Source organism: Mobula hypostoma, chromosome 11 (genome assembly GCF_963921235.1).
Source record: "Mobula hypostoma chromosome 11, sMobHyp1.1, whole genome shotgun sequence".
Lineage (NCBI taxonomy): Eukaryota > Metazoa > Chordata > Chondrichthyes > Myliobatiformes > Myliobatidae > Mobula > Mobula hypostoma.
The window spans coordinates 48,254,190-48,278,724 of NC_086107.1; the positions used below are offsets into that span (position 1 = coordinate 48,254,190).

Sequence of the window (24,535 nt, forward strand, 5' to 3'; positions counted from 1 at the left end):
CAGCAGCTCTAAACTTCTGGGTGCAAACATACTACAGGATGACCTGTGTTTGGTCCAGCACATAAATGACAAACAGAAAGTGTGCCACATCTCTACTTTCTTAGGAAGTTAAAGAGGTTTGTCTTGACAAATAGATGACAAATAGAACCCATACAGATGTGTTGTTGAAAGTATCCTGACACATTGTGGTATCATGGTCTGGTAAGGCAATTTGAGTGAATAGGAATAAAAGAAGCTGCAGAGAGTTCCGGGGCGCCTAGGTGCGACTCGAGTAGCAGCAGTAACTTAATTGATTTACTTGTTTATTTATTATTATGTTTTATTTCATTTATTATTCTTTTTATTTTTTCCCCTTTCTCTGCTAGATTATGTATTGCATTGAATTGCTGCTGCTAAGCTAACAAATTTCACGTCACATGTGTGTGATAATAAACCTGATTCTGATTCTGATTCTGATTCTGAGTAGTGGACTCTACGCAATACATCACGGGCATTTCCCTTCCTACTATTGGTCATATGAGAATATTGTAACACTGGTGGATTTTCGTGAACCATGTTCATTACTGAGTAACATCTGAGAGAGCACTTATGTGTTATGAAGGTTCCAATAACAAAATACGACATAAAAATTGCAGGAACACTGGTTTTCTGTAATGCATTATGCTTGCTCAACAGAAACTAATATGCTGCTTTCTGCATTACAGTAACATTTGTTATCCATATCACTCATTGATATTACATTCAAATTACACTAAAATTACTAATTCTGCACAGAATTTTCTACAGCTCTTTCTGTCCATCTTTCCATTTGGATACCTAATCAATTTACACATCTACCTTTAGTTAAGTTAGAGAAAGTTAAACCTTTAATGATGGTTAGTTTCCTATCCTGTTTTAAAGGTGCAGCCAGACATGGATGATTTGGAAGGGGCAGCTGAAAACTATGGAAAATTGCAATATTCCTTGGATTATGATGCCAAGAATGAAAACGTAAGTATAAAATTTCAGTAGCAGCAGTGAACTAGCAGCCCGTCATTTGGAATTTGGAATGTATTCAGTCAGGTATCCTGCTTATCACAACTCAGATACCCCCTACTTGGATATACTTAATTTAGGTAAGAGTAAGATACAAGGTAATACATGGCAGTGATGATTTCCACAATTACTTACCTATCGGGCTTTACACATACAATAACCTCTGGTTAACAGGGGAAGGAACTTTGGAGTCTCTAGAACCAAAGTACAATATTTCAAATAGGAATACAGGAAAAAATAGCGAGCAAAAATGAATATAACAAAGACGAAGGTGTCACTGTAAGTAACAACTGGAATTTGGTTGTAAGCAAGGTGGCATAGCAGAAACCTGATTGAATGTGGACGAACCAGTCAGGAGGGACGGACGATGGAGGTATAAATACCACCGAACTAGACATGCCTGAGCATCATCCCTGATGAAGATGGCTGAGTTTGTCATTAGAATATTGGTTAAAATTGATGCCTGTACCTGGCGGGAAGCCTGAGGAGAGCTTATTCATAATACAGTATAGCATTAAGTCATTAGACATTATTTTAATCTCAGTAAGTGTAATATTGAGTACCTCATGGTTAATGGAGGAGATATTGGGCCGTATGTTAGGTTGAAATACAACCCATGATGTTGGGTCTGCTGCCATCTTTTGGCTGTCAAAGTTTGGATTGAAAGAGGGAGACTCTGCTGCTTTTCCCCTTCTATATTTATCAGCAGGGGTGGGGTGATCCGAGTAAATTTACATCAGTTCACTTATGTGCACACAATTAGCTGTGGAATATTACAATAATGTCTTATATTTTTCAGTCGGCAGTGAAGTGACATTCTTTCCCTTATCCTGAAGAAAGCAGTCTATAAAAATGAATTGACCTCTGTGAGATGGAGTTATTGATGTTATTTGTTGTCAGGCAAAGGAAATCCTGAGGTCCAGCAGTTTTAATTGTACTAACAATCTAGCTGAATCACCAACTGACATTGAAGAACTTTCACAGACAACTAAAAGCACAATTTGTGGTTAAATCTAAACATCTTGCAGACAATGAAATAAAGAATCCATACACATAAGAATCAGGTAGCTATTTTATAATATGAGACAAATATTCTAAAATATATATTTTGAAATATTTATCTATGCTTGGAGACTTCACTATGCTGTAATTTCGGTTTGATGATAAAAATTCTCTTTGTGCAACTCATGCACAAAGCCCAACATTTCAGGGTATCTTAAAGCAGGAATCATTTGTAGATAATTTGTTTACAGAGTAATTTATAAGGGCCTTGATGAAGGGTCTTGGCCTGAAATGCAGACTCTGTTTTCCTTTCCATAGATGCTGCCTGGCCTGCAGAGTTCCTCCAGCATTTTGTGTGTACTAATAACTTATAAATTCCTGAACCATTTGTCGAGCTGCTGATTTCTGGAGATTATGCTGAAGAAGACTGCACAAAAGCAAAATGTTTGAAGGAGCCATGAATCACTGACAACAATCATTGTATTTCTATGTGTATGTGTTGTTCCAGAGTTACTCTCAAGACTTTAGGTGTCAAAAAAAATTACTGATCATGATCACTTGCAAAACCTGAGCTATAGTATCGAGCTGAACATTTTTAAACCAAGAAATTACTAATTTAGATCTGCTATGCCTACATTTCTTGCAGCTCAATGTTGGAGTTCTACAGGCAACGGAATTAAAGGCTATGGATTTTGGAGGAACATCTGATCCTTATGTCACTGTGTACCTTCACCCAAAAAAGAATCCAAGATATGAAACTAAAGTCTACAGAAAAACACTAGATCCTGTTTTTAAAGAACAATTTTCATTCAAGGTACGTGTTACATTAATTTTTAAAGCTATTAGTAAATCTCCACCCTGAGCTAGACCAATTGAATAAAAATCAAAATTGAATAACTGATGTTGATTCACAAATGTCCACTCTTGGGAACGTGGTCCAGCTGTTTAAATAGAAGAATGTTTTGCAAAACCGATCAAGATTGTGGAAAGTCATTCTGTAAAAAAAGTCATCCAATCAGTATGATCATGTTGAAATGTTAGAACATTGCTGAGGTTTTTGGCTAAAAATTGGGTGCATTAACTCACCTTCTCTTCACACCCATATGCAATGTTTCAAGGTAATATTATTTTATGTTGTAAACAGATAAAGATAAATTGTGACAGTGGTGATATAAAATGGTATGATGCTGGCATAGAGCAGTGAACTTCAAAATATTTCCATTTTCAATCATGCTGACATTAAGTCACAAGGGACTGCAGATGCTGTAACTTGGAGCATCTTCAATCATGATAATGTGGAGATTCCATGGAAGGGAGAAAGGTAAGCAATTATGAAGAAGTTATAGAAATCAGTCAGAGGCTGGAAATCCTGTGATGAGCAACATCCATCATCAAGGACCCCAACACCCAGGCCATACCCTCTTCTCATGTCTACCATTGGACAAAAGGTGCAGAAGCCTTCAGTCCATCACCACCAGGTTCAGGAACGGTTATTACCCTACAAGCATCAGGCTACTGAACTGGCGTGGATAACATCACTCACCACTACTCTGAATTGATTCCACAACCTACAGGCTCGCTTTCAAGCAACACACATAAAAGTTGCTGGTGAATGCAGCAGGCCAGGCAGCATCTCTAGGAAGAGGTGTAGTCGACGTTTCAGGCTGAGACCCTTCGTCAGGACGTTAGCTACCTGGCCTGCTGCGTTCACCAGCAACTTTTATGTGTGTTGCTTGAATTTCCAGCATCTGCAGAATTCCTGTTGGTTTTGGCTCACTTTCAAGGACTCTTTACAACTCATGTTCTTAGTATTATTTTTAATTGCACAGTTTGTCTTAGAGTCATAGAGCACGACTGCACAGAAACAGTCCCTTTGCCTATCTTATCCATGCTGAACTGCTATTCTTCCTAGACCTGAAGAACCACAGCTGGACCATAGCCCTACATACCTCTCCTGTGTGTTTATCCAAACTTCTCTTAAATGTTGCAGTCAAACCCACATCCACTACTTTCTGCAGGCAGGTCGTTCCACACTTGCACCAGCCCATGAGTGAAGAAGATTCCCCCTCAAGTTCACCTTAAGTATTTCACCTTTCAATCTTAACAGATTATGACCTTCTTTTGCACATTGGTTCTTAGTCATATTTTGTATGTTATATATAATTTTTCATAAATTCTATTCTTTCTTTTTTTTCCTGTAAATGCCTACAAGAAAATGAATCTCAAGGTAGTATATGGTAACACATACATACATTGACAGTAAATTTACTTTGAATTATAAACTTTGAACTTAATTCCCTAAAGTCATTGATGACTGTCAAGTCAGGAGTGTGATGGAATACTCTTCACATCAGCCTGCTTGATAGAAGCTCCATCCACAACCATTCCATTCATTCCACCACGAAGGCACAGTAGCAGTGTTTTGTACCCTCTACAGAAGCTCTGCAGCAATGCACCAAGACCCCTTAGACAGCATCTTCTCAACCCACAACGTCTAGTAGCTGGAAGGAAAAGCCAGTAAAGGTATGGGAACAGCACCACTGCGAAGTTGCCCTCTAGGCTGTAAACCACTGCCATTTCTTCACACTCACTCGGTGAAAACTCTATAGCTCCCTCCCTAACAGCGTCATCAGTATACCCACACCTCAAGGTCTCCAGTGGTTCAAGAAGGTAGCACTCCACCACTTCCGGAATAACAGTTCTAGATGAGTAATTAATCGCTGACTTAGCCTTCGAAACACACATACCTTGAATGAATATGAGAACCATTGCAATTAACCGTAAGATCATATGACATAGGAGCAGAACTACATCATTTGACCCCTCAAGTCTGATCCGCTCTTCATCATGGCTGATTTACTATCCCTCTCAACCCCGATTCCCCTGCCTTCTCACTGTAACTTTTGATGCCCTGATTAATCAGGAACCTATCAGCCTCCACTATAGACTTATCCAATAACTTGGCCTGCACAGCCATCTGTGCAATTAATTCCACAGATTCACCACCCTTTGGCTAATGAAATTTTTCCTCATCTTTGTTCTAAATGATGTCCCTCTAGTCTGAGGCTGTGCCTCCTGCACCTGGATTCCTTCACTATAGAAAACATCCACACCCACTTTATTTAGGCTATTCAATATTTGATAGAACCCTCTTCATTCTCCTAAACTCCAATAATTACAGGCCCAGAGCCATCAAACTCTCCTCATATCGTGACCCTTTCATTCTTTGGATCATTCTAATGAACCTCGTCTAGACCCTCTCCAATGCCTGCACATTTTTTTCTCAGTAAGAGGCTCAAAGCTGCCCACAATACTCCATATGTAGTCTGACCAATGCCTTATAAAGCCTTGGCATTACATCCTTGCTTGCAAATTGAACGTAAGCATTGCTTTTGCCTTCCTTACCACTGATTCAACCTGCAAGTTAACCTTCATGGAGTCTGCAGAAGGACTTGCAAGTCTGCTTGCATCTCTGATTTTTGAATTTTCTCCCTGTTGAGAAAATAGTCCACACCTTTACTCTATCTGCCAAAGTGCATGACCATGCATTTCCCTACACTATATTCCATTGGCCACTTCTTTGCTATGCTCCCAATGTCTCTAAATCCTTCTGCAGACATCTTGCTTCCTCAGTACTATCTGCCCCCCCACCTACTTTTGTATCATCTACAAACTTGACCACAAAGCCACAAATTCCTCATTCAAATTATTGACGTAGAACATGAAAATATGTGGTCCCAACACTGACCCTTGCAGTACCCCACTAGTCATGAACAGCCCTTTATTCCAACTCTTTACCTCCAACCAGTCAGCCAATCTTCTCTCCATGCTAGTATCTTTCCTGTAATACCATGGACTCTTAACTTGTTAAGCTGCCTCATGTGCAGCACCTTATCAAAGGCCTTCTGAAAATCCAAAATAAACAACATCCACTGACTCTCATTCCTCTGTCCTGCTTGTTATTTCCTCAAAGAATTCCAGCAGATTTATCAGGCAAGATTCCCCAGTAAGGAAACCATGCTAACTTTGGCTTATTTTGTCATGTGCCTCCAAGTACCCTGAAACCTTCTCCTTAAAATAGGCTCCAACATCTTTCTGAAGTCAGGTTAACTGCCCTATAATTTCCTTTCTTCTGCTTCCTTCTTAAAGAATGGAGTGACATTTGTAATTTTCTAGTTCTCCAAAACCATTCCAGGATCTAGAAAGATTACTACTAATGCTTCCACGATCAACTTTAGCCAGCTCCGCTCTCATGCCTTTGTAATTCCCTTTACTCCACTATAATTAATACATCCAATTTTAGCTTCTCCTTCTCAAACTTCGGGTGAATTCTATCATATTATGATCACTGTCTCCTAAGAATTCCTTTACCTTAAGTTCCCTAATTGAATCTAGGTCATTCCATTACACCAAATCTAGAAATGCTGTTCCCCTAGTGGTAGGGTTGCTAACTGTCCCATAATAGCCGGGACATCCCATATATTGGGCTAAATTGGTTTGTCCCATATGCGACTGCCCTTGTCCCATATTTCCCCTGCTAAGGTAGAGCGTTCCTATGAAACTGTTCGTAAGCCGAAATGGCGTAAAGCAAAGAAGAAATTATTATTAATTTATATGGGAAAATTTTTTGAGCATTCCCAGACCCAAAAAATAACCTACCAAATCATACCAATAACACATAAAACTTAAAATAATACTAACATATAGTAAAAGCAGGAATGATATGATAAATACACAGCTTATATAAAGTAGAAATAATGTATGTTCAGTGTAGTTTCACTTAACAAAATCGGGAAGATAAAGCCAAAACCGATTTGTAGAAAAAAAATCGGCAAGTACACGCATGCACACACAGGTGCCCGCGCAAGGCTTCATGGTCATGGTAGTCTTTCTTGGGGTAAGCCCAGGTGTCCCGTATTTGACTGCTACTTTTGTCCCTTATTTGGGAGTGAGAAAGTTGGCAACCGTACCTAGTGGGCTCAACCAGAAGCTGCTCTAAAAAGCCATCTTGGAGGCATTCTACAATTTCCCTTTAATAAGAACATAAGATCATAAGAAACAGGAGCAGGAGTAGGCCATACGGCCCATCGAGCCTGCGCCGCCATTCAATAAGATCGTGGCTGATCTGTCTGTAACTCAGCTCCATCTACCTGCCTTTTCCCCATAACCCTTAATTCCCTACTATGTAAAAATCTATCTAACTATCTTAAATATATTTAGTGAAGAAGCCTCAACTGCTTCCCTGGGCAGAGAATTCCACAGATTCACCACTCTCCGGGAAAAACAGGTTCTCCTCATCTCCATCCTAAATCTTCTCCCCTGAATCTTAAGGCAATATCCCCCAGTTCTAGTCTCACCTACCAGTGGAAACAACTTTCCTACTTCTATCTTATCTACCCCTTTCAAAATTTTGTATGTTTCTATCAGATTCCCTATCATTCTTCTGAACTCCAAAGAGTATAGTCCCAGGTGACTCAATCTCTCCTTATAGGTTAACCTCTTCATCCCTGGAATCAACCTGGTGAACTTCCTCTGCACTGCCTCCAAAGCCAGTATATCCTTCCTCAAGTATGGAGACCAGAGCTGCACACAGTACTCCAGGTGCGGCCTCACCAGTACCCTGTATAGTTGCAGCATGACCTCCCTGCTCTTGAATTCAATCTCTCTCGCAATGAAGGCCAACATTCTGTTTGCCTTTTTAATAACCTGTTGTACCTGCAAGCCAGCTTTTTGTGATTCATAGGGATCCGGCACCAACCTGATGTTCCCAGTCTACCAGCATATTGAATTCTCCATGACTATCTCAATATTGGCCTTTTTACATGCCTTTTCTATCTCCCACTGTAATATGTAGCCCACGTCATGGCTACTCTTCGGAGGCATGTATATAACTTCCATCAACATATCTTTACCCTTGCAGTTTCTTAACTCTAACCACAAGGTTTCTACATCTTCCGATCCAATGTCACCTCTCTCTAAGGATTTGATTTCATGTCTTAACAACAGAGCCAACCCAAACCCTCTGCTTATCTGCCAATCCTTTTGATACAACATGTATCCTTTGATGTTAAGCTCCCAACTGTAATCTTTTTTCTGCCTTGACTCAGCAATGCCCACTACATCACACCTGCCATTCTCTAACTCGCCACAAGATCATCTACCTTATACTGTATACTGCATGCATTAAAATATAACACCTTCAGTACTGTGTTCATGACCCTTCTCAATTTTGGCCCCCTGTGAGACTTAACTCATTTCACTGACTGCAATCTTGCCCTATTGTGTACCTGTTCTTCCTCACAGTCTCACTACACATTGCACCTAGTTGTACAGCAACTGCCCCATCCTCAGCTCTATCACTCTGGTTTCAACCCCCTGCCAAATTAGTTTAAACCCTCCCCAACAGCTCTAGCAAACCTGCCCTCAAGGATATTGGTCCCCCTCGGGTTAAGGTGTAACCTGTACTTTCATACCTTCCCCAGAAGAGATCCCAATGATCTAGAAATCTGAAACCCAGCCCCGACCCAATTCCTTAGCCATGCATTTATCTGCCAAATCCTCCTATTCTTTCCCTCACTGGCATGTGGCACAGGCAGTGGTCCAGAGATTACTACCCTGGGGGTCCTGCTTTTCAGCCTTCTATCTAACTCCCTCTGTTCTCTCTTCAGGACCTCCTCCCTTTCCCTAGCTACATTGTTGGTACCACGAGTTCCAGCTGTTCACTCTTCCCCTTTAGAATGCTGTAGACCTGATCTGAGATACCGTACTCTCCGGGTGTGTCTTTCTTGTCCACAGAATCTGCTGTCTGCTCTTCTAATTATGGAATCCCTATCACTATTTCACTCCTTTTCTTTCCCCTTTCCTTCTGAGCCAGAGATCAAGTCATTATGGCTTCTGTTGGTAGGTCTATCTCCCAAGAGTATCCAAATGGTATACTTACTTTTGAGGGGAACGGCCACAGGAGTACTCTGCACTGGCTGCATATTCCCTTTCCCTCTCCTGACAGTCACCCAAGTACCTGCCTCCAACAACTTAGTGGTGACTACCTCCCTATAGCTCCAGTCTATCACCTTTTTTTCCCATATTAGCTTAAAGTTATCCAGCTGCAGCTCCAGTTCCTTAACATGATCTCTAAGGAGCTGCAAATTGCAGAGGTTCCCACATCTCCCACAAGGAACATAAAACTAACTCTAGATGCATTAAACTCGCATCCACCACTTCTGCTGAAGGTTTATCCCACATATGTCTGCCATTTTTAGCCCGTTTTTCCAGGTAATCCAGATGATGCTGCAAGTTTTAATAGCATTCAAAGTATCCTTCTTTTGTTAGAATATTAATAACATTTTACTGGAAATGATTATTACATACTGAAAGAATTTTCTCTTCACCCCTCCTCTCCCCCCTCCCTCTCTCCCCCCTCCCCCCTCCCCCCTCCCCCTCTCCCCCTCCCCCTCTCCCTCCTCTCACCCCCTCTCACCCCCTCATCCCTTCTCATCCCCCACTCCCCCATTCCCTCTCCCCCTCCCCTGAACTCCCCCACTTCCCCTCCCCCTCTGCCCCCCTCCTCACCCCTCACTCCCCCTCTCTCCCCCTCTCTCCCTCTCTCCCCTTCTCCCCCTCCTCACCCCTTCTCCTCTCTCCCCTTCTCCTCTCTCCCCTTCTCCTCTCTCCCCTTCTCCTCTCTCCTCCTCTCCTCTCTCCCCCCTCCTCTCTCCCCCTCCTCTCTCCCCCCTCCTCTCTCCCCCTCTCCTCTCTCCCCCTCCTCTCTCCCCCTCCTCTCTCCCCCCTCCTCTCCCCATATCTTCTCCCCCACCTGTCCCCCCCCACCAAAGCAAGTTTTCTTTGCATTCTTACAGTTTTTTTTGTGTTTCTCCAAATTTCCAGCATCTTCACTTTTCCTTGGTTCTTCATATTGAAAATTCCAGTTGGCTGCTCTGCTTTACTTGCACTTAGTTTTTTTTTTCTCACTCACTTGTGTTTTCCCTTACTGCAGGTCAGTCAAAGTGATATTGAGAAAACATCTGTTGTGATGCAAGTATATGACTTCAATAGATTCTCCAAACATGACATAATTGGTGAAGTGAGAATTCAACTTGCCCAAGTTAACCTGAACCATGCAGTGGAAGAATGGCATGACCTAACCAAAGCTCAAAAGGAAGAGGTAAGGCTTTATCATTAAAGACCTGGGAAAATGTGTTTAAATCAAAATTGTGAATACTGGAAAACTAAAATAAATCAGAAAGTCAGTTAATTTTACCACCCTAATAAATACACAATGGAACATGCAGTAATTACCATTCTCAAAGATTGCAAAAATGGCACCAAGCTGCATTGTCCATCGGGATCATGGCTCTTACTAGTTGGTTTATAACTAAAACATTTGGTTTAATGTCTCCCTTTACAACAAAGAGAGTGGGCGTGATTATATTCAGGTTGCACTGCTACATCTCTTCCTCACACTGCACCCAAGCAGTTGTCATCATTGCTCCTCTGCTGCGTTGAACTGCTGCTGCAAAGTTAACAAATTTCACGTCACATGTCAGTGATAATCAACCTGATTCTGATTCGCCCATACTGCAAGAAGCATTGTGCCATAGAGATCACAATTTCTTTGTATGCACCATTGTGAGGATTATGAGATTTATTGCAACAAGTGTTGGTAATTATATTGTAATGTAAGGTACAGACTTAACTCAGCCATTCAAATAAATACATCAAAACAACAAAATGTTATGTTTGCCTTTTATGTCACCTGTATTCATGAATTGTTCCCTGTTTTACTCAAAGCTGAAAACACAGTTGAGAGCTTCCAAAATCTTGTGACAATTTCTGTCAGAAAAGCATATTACTACTTTTTGGCTTGAACTGTGGTTGGAAATCCCTGGCCTACTATCCCGTTGAACAGGACTTCCACTTAAAAGAAGCACAAGCAGTTTAAAGGATGTGCATAAAGAATGTGTGCAAAATATCAATGCAGTGAGATCCAATTCCTAGTAAAATGTATAACACTTTATTCTTTATTTGATTTGGATCGTGTTCAATAAGACAGTATTTTGAATGTGTGTAAAGAGTGTTATGTTAAAATCAGTACCTTATATTTCAATTCTTTATGAAAAAGAAGATTTGACCATGTAATTTATAAGTACAATTCGAGAGAAATTATATGTTAGAAATAGATATGGAAATATAGAAATGTAGAAAATAGAAGTCGGCCATTCAACACTTTGAGTCTGTTTCACCATTCAGTATGATTCTGGTTGATCATTCAAATTTAGTAACCTCTTCTGGTGTTCTCACTAAATCTTTTGATCCCTCTAAGAACAATATCTAACTTCTTCTTGAATGTACTTACTAAATCGTTTCCACTGCTTTCTGCGATAGAGAATTCTACAGCTTCATGTTCCTCATTGCCGACAGCCCACCAGACTTCAATCTGAAAATTAGTCAGTCAATGGAGACCAGCCACAGTTGAAAGCTTGATTTATATTTTCAAGAGCGGGGGAGGGGAATCAAGATGCTTTTCTTTTTAGAAAATACATATGAGGTGATACTTAGAGACAAATATAGAAATTTTTAAAGGAGTAGTCTAAAGCACCCTTTTCTCATTGTGAAAGCTAGCTTCAAAATTCTCACTTTTTGTAAATTCGTATGATAATTCTACTGTGCATAATGATACTATTTGTTCGAGTTTTTGAATTGTATCCATTTTCCTTGTGCAGATACCTTTAGTTGTGTCAGAAGTCTCTCTGCAAAGGTAGTGGGTGCGGTGTCTGCTGTGCCATCAGCAAAGCTAGAAAGCTTCCCTGCCTGGACCCAATCTCAACAATTTCCCTTAACCCTCATTCTCTGCTTGTTTGTTTTCAGTTTACTATACTCCTAATGCTTCGCTGGCAATCTCCTTTGGATATTTGTGATATCCAAATCATACAGTGTTATGAATTAATAGCACTAATTTCAAAGTTGATCAAGACCGGCTTTAAGCCTCTCAAGTGTGGGGAAATATCAATCACTGCTCACCATTTTCCAGTGATCACCACTGGAAAGAGTATGCCAATGTGTTACTGTAGATTAGTAAATAGGTGGAGAATTGGAATGGTGTTGCCTGTGATTGCTCCTTGACTAAATAGACAATGGACTATCAGACATGGGGAGTTTCTACTTGGACAATTATTTGGAGCACAGCTGTAGTTCTGAAGCAAGGCTTTGTTAAAGTAGAAAGGTAACATGTGGAAGAAATTAAATGAATAGTGAAAGAAAGAAAACTTATGCTTCCCTTCTGTTGTGTCAAGCAGACAGAAATAACTTGATGCACTTATGGTCCAGTACATCTTTTGAAAGACTTGTTCTGGAGCTGCTCCGGCCTATGGTCAAGCCACACTTAGATCCCCTCCAGTTCGCCTACCAGCCCCGACTAGGAGTTGAGGATGCCATCGTCTACCTGCTGAACCGTGTCTACGCTCACCTGGAGAAGCCAGTGAGCACTGTGAGGGTCATGCTTTTTGACTTCTCCAGTGCGTTCAACACCATCCGCCCTGCTCTGCTGGGGGAGAAGCTGACAGCGATGCAGGTGGATGCTTCCCTGGTATCATGGATTCTTGACTACCTGACTGGCAGACCACAGTATGTGTGCTTGCAACACTGTGTGTCCGACAGAGTGATCAGCAGCACTGGGGCTCCACAGGGGACTGTCTTGTCTCCCTTTCTCTTCACCATTTACACCTCAGACTTCAACTACTGCACAGAGTCTTGTCATCTTCAGAAGTTTTCAGATGACTCTGCCATAGTTGGATGTATCAGCAAGGGAGATGAGGTTGAGTACAGGGCTGCTGTAGGAAACTTTGTCACATGGTGTGAGCAGAATTATCTGCAGCTTAATGTGAAAAAGACTAAGGAACTGGTGGTAGACCTGAGGAGAGCTACGTTACCGGTGACTCCTGTATTCATCCAGGGGGTCAGTGTGGACATGGTGGAGGATTACAAATACCTGGGGATACGAATTGACAATAAACTGGACTGGTCAAAGAATACTGAGGCTGTCTACAAGAAGGGTCAGAGCCGTCTCTATTTCTTGAGGAGACTGAGGTCCTTTAACATCTGCCAGACGATGCTGAGGATGTTCTACAAGTCTGTGGTGGCCAGTGCTATCATGTTTGCTGTTGTGTGCTGGGGCAGCAGGCTGAGGGTGGCAAACACCAACAGAATCAACAAACTTATTCGAAAGGCCAGTGATGTTGTGGGGATGGAACTGGACTCTCTCACGGCGGTATCTGAAAAGAAGATGCTGTCTAAGTTGCATGCCATCTTGGTCAATGTCTCCCATCCACTACATAATGTACTGGGTGGGCACAGGAGTACATTCAGCCAGAGACTCATTCCTCCAAGATGCAGCACAGAGCGCCATAGGAAGTCATTCCTGCCTGTGGCCATCAAACTTTACAACTCCTCCCTTGGAGGGTCAGACATCCTGTGCCGATAGGCTGGTCCTGGACTTATTTCATAATTTACTGGCATAATTTACATATTACTATTTAACTATTTACGGTTCTATTACTATTTATTATTTATGGTGCAACTGTAATGAAAACCAATTTCCCCCTGGGATCACTAATGTATGACTATGACTATGACTTTTGAGAAGAGAAACAACCAGTGTGTTCTGAGGAGAAGCATCAGTTGAAGAGGTGGCAGTTTTTGGTATGAAAAGTAATCTCTATTACATGCCTTAAAATTTTTGAGTGATCAGGGAATCGTGCAATTGTGTTGCTCTTTTGTTCTTTCTTTCTTTTTCAATCTTTTTATTAATTTCAAAGAATGAAAACATAACAAAGCAAAAATACAAGTAGTAGGAGATACATTGTTACATTTAAAATGAGTAATTGTAAAACCAAATAGTAAAAATTAACAAAGCTTCCAATCGCGCAGAATAATAATGAATAATATAAAGCAAAAAAAAAACTGAAGAAAAATCATGAAAAAGAAAAGAAAAAGAAAAAAAAACAAACCCATCCCCAAAAAAACTAAACTAAACAGAATTAGTCAACTAAACTAAAAGACTTGGGCAATACTAACAACTTGAAAATAGGAAAGAGAAAACCTTAGTGTCGACGACCCCATTCCTCTCAACCAACAGTACAGAGAAATAAAACAGGTTTGGAAATGATCAAATTACATCAAATGAAAATGCTGAATGAATGGCCTCCAAGTTTTTTCAAATCTAACGGAAGGGTCATAAACCGCATTTCTAATTTTTTCCAAATTCAAACATACCATAGTTTGTGAAAACCAATGAAATACTGTAGGAGGGTTAATCTCTTTCCAATTCAGCAAAATTGATCTTCTAGCCATTAGAGTAAGAAATGCAATCATCCTACATGCTGAAGAGGTTAGATAATTTGAATCTATCATTGGTAATCCAAAGATAGCAGTAATTGGATGAGGTTGTAAGTCTACATTCAAAACCATTGAAATAATGTCAAAAATGTCTTTCCAATATTTTTCCGACAAAGGACATGACCAAAACATGTGAGTTAAAGAAGCTATCTCAGAATGACATCTATCACATATAGGATTTATATAAGAATAATAACAAGATAGTTTATCTTTGGACATGTGAGCCCTGTGCACTACTTTAAACTGTATCAACACATGTTTAGCACATATAGAGGATAAATTAACCAATTGAAGAATTTTTTCCCATTTTTCAATCGGTATAATAATGTTAAGTTCACTTTCCCAGTCAGCTTTAACTTTATTGGAAACATCAGGGCATAAATTCATAATTGTATTATATATAATTGCTACAACACTTTTCTGAAAGAGATTTAAATCTAAAATTTTTTCCAAAGTGTCCATTCGATATGGGTGTGGAAAATTAGGAGAAACAGTAATTAAAAAGTTTCTAATCTGTAGATATCTAAAAAAGTGAGATCTGGGTAAGTTATATTTATTAGAAAGTTGATCAAAAGACATGAAACAATTATCTAGAAATAGATCACGAAAACGTATTATACCTTTGGTTTTCCAATCAAAGTAAGCTTGATCCATAGTGGAAGGTTGAAAAAGGAAATTAGATATAATAGGACTTGCTAAAATAAATTGATTAAATCCAAAAAATCTTCGAAATTGAAACCATATACGTAAGGTATGCTTAACTATTGGATTATTCATTTGTTTATACAATTTGGAAGAAGTAAAAGGAAGCGAAGTTCCTAAAACCGAACCCAAGGAAAACCCTTGTAATGAATTACATTCAAGATTTACCCACTGTGGATTTAAAGATACATCCAAATCTCGTAACCAAAATTTTAAATATCGAATATTAACTGCCCAATAATAGAATCTGAAATTTGGGAGGGCAAGTCCCCCCTCCTTTTTAGGTTTCTGTAAATACCATTTACCTAACCTAGGATTTTTATTCTGCCATATATATGAGGAAATTTTTAAGTCTACGTTATCGGAAAAAGATTTTGGGATAAAAATTGGAACCGCTGGAAATATATATAAAAATTTGGGCAAAATGATCATCTTAATAGCATTAATCCCACCAATCAAAGACAAAGAGATGCTCTTTTGTTATAAGTGAGAAGATTTTATTTTTCAGTCAAGTGGACTGTTGTGCATTGTATGGCCACATCAAGAAGCTCAGAGTCAGAATCAGCTTTATTATCACCGTCCTATATGATGTGAAATTTGTTTTGTGGCAACAGCACAATTTAAAGACATAAAATTACTTAAATTACAAGATAAATTGTGCAAAGTAAAAGGAATAATGAGTTACTGTTATGGACTCTTCAGAATTTATGAACACTATGGTCCAAGATGGCAACAGTGACAAACGCGACTAATGGCAACATCCTGCAGGCAGTTCATGAAACTACTTCTTCTCCTTCTTCCTTTAAATACACTTCTACTACCACTCTGTGTGAAATTGGAGCCTGCGATTTACATTTTGATGATGTGTTTTTGGGCCGGCTGAGTGATCTGGTGCTTTTGCTGTCTCTGAGGGAATTTGGTGTAATTGACAGGGTTGAAAATTGAGTTTGTGGCCTAAGTGTGTGTGTACGAACCCAAGATCAGCTCCAGTTCTCGATTAAAGCATCAAGCCAGATTGAACTCAATGAGGATGAGAGCGGAAGGCGAGCAGGTGTTCGCCGCCGTATGCCCGCATTCGACTGGTTGACCTCTCCCTCTTACTTGCTACTGCCAGAGGAAAGTGCAGGAGACTTGGGTCTTTGGCAAGGTTTGATCAGTGCCGTTTGTGGATTGGACTTGGTTTTGGAGGACTCCGCTGTTCATGTTATATATGTTTCTGGTGCCTGGATACTCCTTTTTTATTGCTATTTTGTATGATTTTGATTGGGGCAGACTGGCTCTGTGAAGTGCAGTCAACGAATGACACAGTGCTATATTGCACTGGACTGAACTAAACTGAGCATTCCTAGACTGTTTCAAAGACTGAGGTTTGTTATTCATTTGTTTTTTGCCGTTTGCGTGATTTGTTCTTTGTGTGTTTGATGCTTTCTTTGAATGAGTTTCGCAGTGTTTCTTTCTTTCGAGATTGTCTGCAGGAAGATGATTCTCAAGGTTGTATACTGCATGCAACTTTGATAATAAATGTACTTTGAATATTTGGATCTTTGAAATCTGATGATGGAAGGGAAGCCACGATTTCTGAATTGTTGGGTGAGGGTCTGCAGGCTCCTGTACCAGAAGACATAAGAGCAGAATTAGGCCATTCAGCCCGTCAAGTTTGCTCCACCATTTTATCATGGCTGATCCATTTCTCTCTCAGCCACATTCTTCTACCTTCTTCCCATAACCTTCCATGCCCTGACTAATCAAGAACCTATTGACCTTTGCTTAAATATACCCAATGATTTGACCTCCACAGCCACCTGTGACCATGAATTCCATGGATTTACCACCCTCTGGCAAAGAAGTTCCTCCTTATCTCTGTTCTAAATGGAGGTTCCTCTACTCTGAGGCTGTGTCCTCCAGTCCTAGATTCGCCCATCAAAGGAAATATCCTCTCCACATCCACTCTAACTAGGCCTTTCAACATTTGGTAAGTTTCAATGAGATCCCCCTTCATTCATCTAAATTCCAGTGAGCAAAACCCCAGAGCCATCAATCACTTCTCATATGATATTCCTTTCATTCCCGTATCCAATTTTGTGAACCTCCTCTGAACCCTCTCCAATGTCAGCACGTTCTTTCTTAGATAAGGGGCCCAAAACTGTTCACAATAATCAGGTGAGGCCTCACCAGTGCTTTATAAAGCCTCGGCAGTACACCCTTGCTTTTATATTCTAGTCCTCTTGAAATGAATGCTAACATTGCATTTACCTTCCTCACCACCTACTCAACCTGCAAATTATTTTCAGCGAATCCTGCATGAGGACCCCCAGGACCCTTTCGCTGCACCTCATATTTTTGAATATTCTTCCTGATTAGAAAATAGTCTATACTTTTATTCCTTCTACCAAAGTGCGTGACTATACACTACCTGACACTGTATTCTATTTGCCACTTTTCTTTTGCCCAATCTCCTAATCTGTCCAAGTCCTCTGCGGCCTCCCTGCTTCCTCAATACTACCTGCCCCTAACCTGTGGCACCTGGTCAAAGGACTTCTAAAGGTCTAAGTACACACATCTACCAATTCTACTTTATTTCCTCAAAGTATTCTTATTTGTCAGGAAACCATGCTGACTTTGGTATGTTTTATCATATACCTCCAAGTACCCAAAACCGCATCCTTAACAATTGACATCAACATCTTCTCAGTCACTGAGGTCAGGCTAACTGACCTATAATTTCCTTTCTTCTGCCTCACTCCCTTCCTGAAGGATGGGATGACATTTGCAATTTTCCAGTCCTGCAGAACCATTTTGAAATCTAGTGATTCTTGAAAGATCATTACTAATGCCTCCACAATCTCTTCAGCTACCTCCTTCAGAGCCCTGGGGTGTAGGTCAACTTATCCAAATGACTTATCCCAGGCACCTTCTCCCTAGTAATGGCAACTTCTGCCTCCTGACCTTCTCGAATGTCCAGCATACTGCTAGTGTCTTCCACTGTGAAGACTAATGCAAAATATGTATTAAGTTCCTTTGCCATTTCTTTGTGCCTCATTACTAACTCTCCAGCCTCATTTTCCAGAAGTCCAATATCTCCTTACACCTCTCTTTAACTCTTTATATATCTGAAGAAAAGACATTTGGTATCCTCTTTGATATTGTTGCTTAGCTTCCCTTCCTATTTCATCTTTACCCCTTTATGGCTTCTTTAGTTGCCTTCTGTTGGTTTTTAAAAGTTTCCCAATCATCTACTTTCTCTATCATGCTCTATTATGTGCCCTCTCTTTGCTTTTATGTTGACTATGATTTCCCTTGTCAGCCATGGACATGTCATCCTGCCTTTAGAATACTTCTTCTATGGGCTGTGTCTATCCTGTGCCTTCCAAATTGCTTCAGGAAATTCCAGCCACTGCTGCTCTGCCATCATCCCTGCTAGTGTCCCGTTCCAATCAACTTTGGCCAGTTCCTCTTTCTGCCTCTGTAATTCCCTTTACTCACTGTAATACTAATACATCTGACTTTAGCTTCTCCCTCTCAAATCGCAGGTGAATTCCATATTATGATCACCTTCTCCTAAGGGTTCCTTTACATTTAAGCTCCCGAATCAAATCCAATTCATTGCACAACACCCAATCCAGAATAGCTGATCCCCTACAGGGTTCAACAACAAACTACTCTTTCTTTTGGAATCCAGCACCAACCTGCTTTCCCCAACCTACCTGCATATTGAAATCCCCCATTCCCTCATGACTATTATAACATTGCCCTTTTGACGTGTCTTTTCTATTCCCCATTGCAATTTGTAGCCCATATCCTGGCTACAGTTCAAAGGCCTGTATATAACTCCTATCATTGTCCGTTTACCCTTGTGGTTTCGCAACTCTACTCACAATGTTTCTACATCTTCTGATCCTATGTCACTTCTTTCTAAGGATTTGATTTAAATGTTACCAACAGAGCTATGCCACCTCCTCTCCCTACCTGCCTGTCCTTTTGATACAATGTACACTCTTGGATGTTAAGCTTCTTTTAGCCTCAACTCAGTGATGCCACCAACAGCACACTTGCTAATCTCTCAGTGCACTACAAGATCATCTATTTTATTCTGTATACTGTGTGCATTCAAATATAATGCCTTCAGTCCCATATCCATCACCCTTTTCGATCTTGTCCCCCTTTTACACTGCAACTCATCCCACTGACTGCAATTTTGCCCTGTCATCTGGCTGTCCTTCCTGACAGTTTCATTACACACTGCCTCTGTTTGTAAACCAACAGCTCTATCCTCAACCCTATCACTCTGCTTCCCATCCCCCTGCCAAATTAGTTTAAACTCTCCCCAACAGCTCTAACAAACCTGCCCACAAGGATATTGGTCCCTCCCCTCCCTTTTGTATACTTCATACTTTCCCCTGAAGAGATCCCAGTGATCCAGAGATCTGAAACCCTGTCTCCTGCACCAGTTTCTCAGTCACGCATTCATCTCCAAAATCATCCAATTCTAACCCTTACTGGCATGTGGCACAGGCAGCAATCCAGAGATAGCCAGTCTGACATCCTACTTTTCAGCTTTCTACCTAGCTCCGTAAATTCTCTCTTCAGGACCTCTTTGCTTTTTCTACCTACGTCATTGGTCCCAATATATACCAACACTTCTAGCTGCTCACCTTCTCCCTTTAGAAAGCCGTGGACAAGATCTGAGGCATCTCTGACCCTGGCCTCTGGGAAGAGGCATACCAACCGGGTGTGTTTATCATGTCCGCTAAATCTCATCTCTGCTCCTCTAACTGTGGAATCCCCTATCATTACTGCAATTCTCTTCTCTCCCCTTCCCTTCTGAGCCATGATGGTGAGTGTCCTTAACGTTGGATGCAAATTTCCTGAGGCACCACCTCCGGATGGTTGGGAGCCTGTGCCCAAGGTGGAGCTGGCTGAGTCTACAGTTTTCTGTAACTTCTTGTGATCCTACACTGTGATGCAACTAGTTAGATTGCTCTCCACCATAAATCTGTAGAAGTTTGCAAGTATATTTGTGATGTACCAAATCTTCTCAAACTCCTAATGAAGTAAAGCGTTGATGTGCATTTTACATGACTGCGTCAATGTTTTGGGTCTCTTCAGAGCTGTTGACACCCAGGAACTTAATGCTGCTCACACTTTCCTCAGTGAGGACTAATGTGTTCTCTTGAATTCCCCTTCCTGAAGTCTACAGTCAGTTCCTTGATCTGCTACTGTTGTGTGCGAGGTTGGTGCTGTGACACCTCTCAACCAGCTGATGTTTCTCATTCTTGTGGTCCTCGTTGTTGCCACCTTAGCTTTTATCAACAGTGGTGTCATCTGCAAATTTATAAATGGCTTAGCCATGGTCATGAGTGTAGATAGAATAGACCAGTGCTAAGTACGCATCCTTGAGGTGTGTCTGTGTTTATTGTCAGCGAGGAGCGTGCTCTTTTGAAGCAGGTGAGAACTTCAACCTGCAGACACCCTTCAACACTCAATCCAGTTGCTTGGCACGAGTTTTCAATACCTTGCCAGGTACACTACTGAGGATTAATGTCTGCACCTTGACATTACCTTGCCACATTAGTGCCACTAATGTGGGGATAACGGCAGATGAATGTAGAGTGATGACAGTCAGCATTAATAACAGATGCGGATAAGTACTGCAGCAGATACAGTCTGCATTTAGTCAAAGAGGAATGACAAATTCATTCCTCAGGTTGAAACCCTTCACAGATTTGGATTTATTTTCTTTTGAATGCAAAAGATACTGCCAGTTTTAAGGAGGAGTTACACAGCCCAAACCTTGCAAAAATTCACACAATAAAATGTGTAAGACAATGTGTAAGACCAGACAGGCAATCTCTGAAGCGTATTGATAATCACTGTGGTCACCTGCCTTGTAAAGATATTGACCAGAAGAAGGCTATGGCAAACCACTTGTCTAAAAAAAATACCCAGAACAATCATAGTCTGACCACGACATGGCACATGATGAAGGTGATGATGATATCTTGCTTGGTTTCTTAGGATGTGGAACATGGTGATATCTGCATATCCCTCCGTTATGTCCCTGCTTCAAGCAAGCTGACTGTTGTCATTTTAGAAGCCAAGAACCTGCAGATAATGGATAAAGATGGTTTATCTGGTAAGAATTTTAAAACAGAAACGTTCAACTGAAATTTACTCAAAGATGGGAACAATCTGCCAAAGTGTATGTTATCCATGATTTTTTTAAGAAATGGCTTTGGAGATAAGTACAGCTTCCCAAGTAAAAGTATTTAAAACTAAAATGATGATTCACCAAGTCCATTCTCTGACTACTTTCCCTGCTTGTGAAAATGTTGAATGAGATTGCAAAATGGATGATAATGAACTCACAACCAATTGACATCTGGCCCATTGGAACCACTGATGGTAAGAAGTAAATAGGGAGTGGAAGAGACAGAGGAGGAGAAATGAGGGAGATGTAAGAAGGAGAACAAAGAGGTAGGCAAAAGAGATAGAATATAGGAAGTTAGAGAATAAGTGTGAAGTGTGCTAGGTGAGAAAAAGAGAGTGAGATAAGGAACTAGAAAAAGAGGAAAGGTGGAAGAAAGAATGGAGACTGAAAAAGAAGAGGGCTAGAAGATTTAAAAATGGAGGGGAGAAGGCTGAAGGAGATTAAATTTCCGATCCTATTTTTGCAACCAATTCCTAGTTACCTACTATTCTTTCTAAAATATATTTACAGAAATCTCAAATCTGTACAACATGCTCTTTCTTCTGCCAGCTATGTAAATATAGATTGGTAAATTGGTTTACTATGTAATTTACGGAAATTTTGGTAATATACAGAAATATACAAAACAAATTTCTCATCATCTATGTGCTATCAAATGTAAAATTAAATCATGTACTGGGGTACAGTGAAAAAATGTTTGCTTTGCATGCCATCCAAAAAAATCATTTCATCACAACAGTGAATTGACGGAGTACAAGGGAAACAATAACAGAATGGCAAAAAGCATATTACAGTTAAAAAGAAATTTGCATTGTAAGCAAACAATAAGTTGTAAGACCATAATAATGTAAGCTGTGAGGTCAAGAGTCCATCTCATGATACTGGGGACCATTCAGTAGTCTTATAACAGCAGAATCAAATCTGCCCTCGGGCCTGTTGGTATGTGCTTTCAGGCTTTTGTATCTTCTGCCCAATGGGAGTGAGGAGAACAGAGAATGTCTCGGGTGATACATATCATGCTGAACCTGCCAATCATTTGAAATAATTGCCAACATTTCTCACCTCTGAGCACAGAAAATAGGAACGTGAATGAGCCACTCAGCATGATCATGCCTGATCTGTTCTAGATTTCATCTCTCCGTCTGTGCCTGTTAACCAAGGTCGTCATTTTCCTTTTTTGAAAAAAATATATTTACTTCCTTTTTAAATAGACTATGATTTTACATCCCCCTACAACTTCAAAAATTTCAGAGATTTACCTCACTTAGAGTTATATAGCGTGGAAATAAGCCAACCAAAGTGTCTAATTTGCCCGTATTTAGTTCATATCCTTCTAAATATTTTCCTCTACAATACTGTTCTTAATATCTTTTAAACATTGTGATAGTACATATCTCTATCACTTTCTCCGGTGGTTCATTCCATATACTCATGACCCTCTGTGTGGAAAATGTCACCCTTCAGGTCCCCTTTAAATCATTCTGTTCTCATCTTAAACTTGTGTTGTCTAGTTTCAGACTTCCTTATCCTGGGAAAAAGACTTTGCATGTTCACTTTATCTATACCTCTCATACTTAAGGTCATCGGTCAGCTTCCTTCACTCCAGGGGAAATAGTCCTGGCCTGCTCCTTCCCTCCTTATAACTCAAGCACTCCAGTCCCAGCAACATCCTTCTGAATCTTTCTGCACCCTCTCTGACTTAATGACATCCTTCCCATCCTTTTGTGATTGGAAATGCACACAGTACTCCAAGTACAGTCTCACCAATGTACCCCTTTCTCTTTCCTCTAATTTCACCATTGGTCTTGTCTTGTACAGCTGTAACATGATGTCTCAACTTTTGAACTCAATGTCTCACAACATGCTAGAGGAACTCAGCAGGTCGGGCAGCATCCGTGGAAATGATCAGTCGACGTTTTGGGCTGGAACCCTTCGTCAGGACTGTAGAGGGAAGGGGCAGAGGCCCTATGCCTCTGCCCCTTCCCTCTACAGTCCTGACGAAGGGTTCTGGCCCAAAACGTCGACTAATCATTTCCACGGATGCTGCCCGACCTGCTGAGTTCCTCCGGCGTTTTGTGAGTGTTGCTTTGACCCCAGCATCTGCAGAGTATTTTGTGTTTTTGAACTCAATGTCTGACTGATGAAGGCACGCATGCCTTGAATCCTTCTTCACCATCTGTCAAATGGTCTCCCCACTTTCATGGAAATATGGATCTGCACCGCTAGCTCTCTCTGTTTTACCACACTTCCCAGGGTCTAACTTCACTGGGTATGCCCTGTTCTGGTTTAACTTCCCAAAATGCTTCACTTTACAGTTGTCTGAATTAAATTTCATCAGTCATTCCTTTGCAAACTTTCCCAGTCGATCTAGATACTGTTGCAACCTTCTTCACTGTTCCAGTTATGAGGGTGGATGGCAACTTCTTTAGGCATTGCCTCTTAAAGATGTCCTTGATGGTGGGGAGGGTTGTGTCCATGATAGAGATGGCTGAGTCTAGGGTTTATGGAAAAGAGTACAGTCGACATTTCAGGCCGAGTCAGGGACTGTACTCTTCTCCGTCAATACTGCCTGCCTTGCTGAGTTCCTCCAGCATTTTATATGTGTTGCTTGGATTTCCAGCGTCTGCAGATTTTCTCTTGTTTGTGAGTATAGGGTTTCTCTAGTTGGGCCCTCAGAATGTATCCATCTATATGTACCTCAAAACCACCAGTATCTCCTGTGCAGGAAGAAATTCCAACACACCACATTTTTTTTAAATGACTGTCCCTTTACATCTTGTAATATTATCAGACCAAAAAGCATAGGAGCAGAATTAGGCCATTTGGTGCATTGAGTGTGCTCCATTGTATTATGGCTGATTTATTATCCCTCTCAACCCTGTTCTCCTGCCTTCTCCCAATAATCTTTGACGCCTTTACTAATCAAGAACCTATCAACCTCTGTTATAAATATACCTAATGGCTTGGCCTCCACAGCTGTCAGTAGCTATGAATCCCACAGATTCACAACCTTCTAGCTAAAGAAATTACTCTTCATCTCTGTTCTAAATTGGGACCACTACCTTTCACATTGTTTGTCAATGATTTGGATAATGGAATTGATAGCTTTGTGGCAAAGTTTGTGAATGATATGAAGATAGGTGGAGGAGTTGGTAGTGCTGAGGAAACAATACAAGTGCAGCAGGACTTAGACAAATT

The 24,535-nt window shown here is 40.7% G+C and overlaps 1 protein-coding gene across 1 annotated transcript in view; it reads left to right on the top strand.

Moving 5' to 3' along the window:
• The window catches only part of syt8 (synaptotagmin VIII), a 95,280-nt gene that overhangs the window by 49,488 nt on the left and 21,257 nt on the right, over positions 1–24,535 (top strand). The window contains exons 4-7 of the mRNA XM_063062007.1: positions 901–990; positions 2,684–2,851; positions 10,031–10,198; positions 21,145–21,262. Of these exons, the coding sequence (XP_062918077.1) occupies positions 901–990; positions 2,684–2,851; positions 10,031–10,198; positions 21,145–21,262 (544 nt within the window). The remainder of the gene's footprint in view (positions 1–900; positions 991–2,683; positions 2,852–10,030; positions 10,199–21,144; positions 21,263–24,535) is intronic.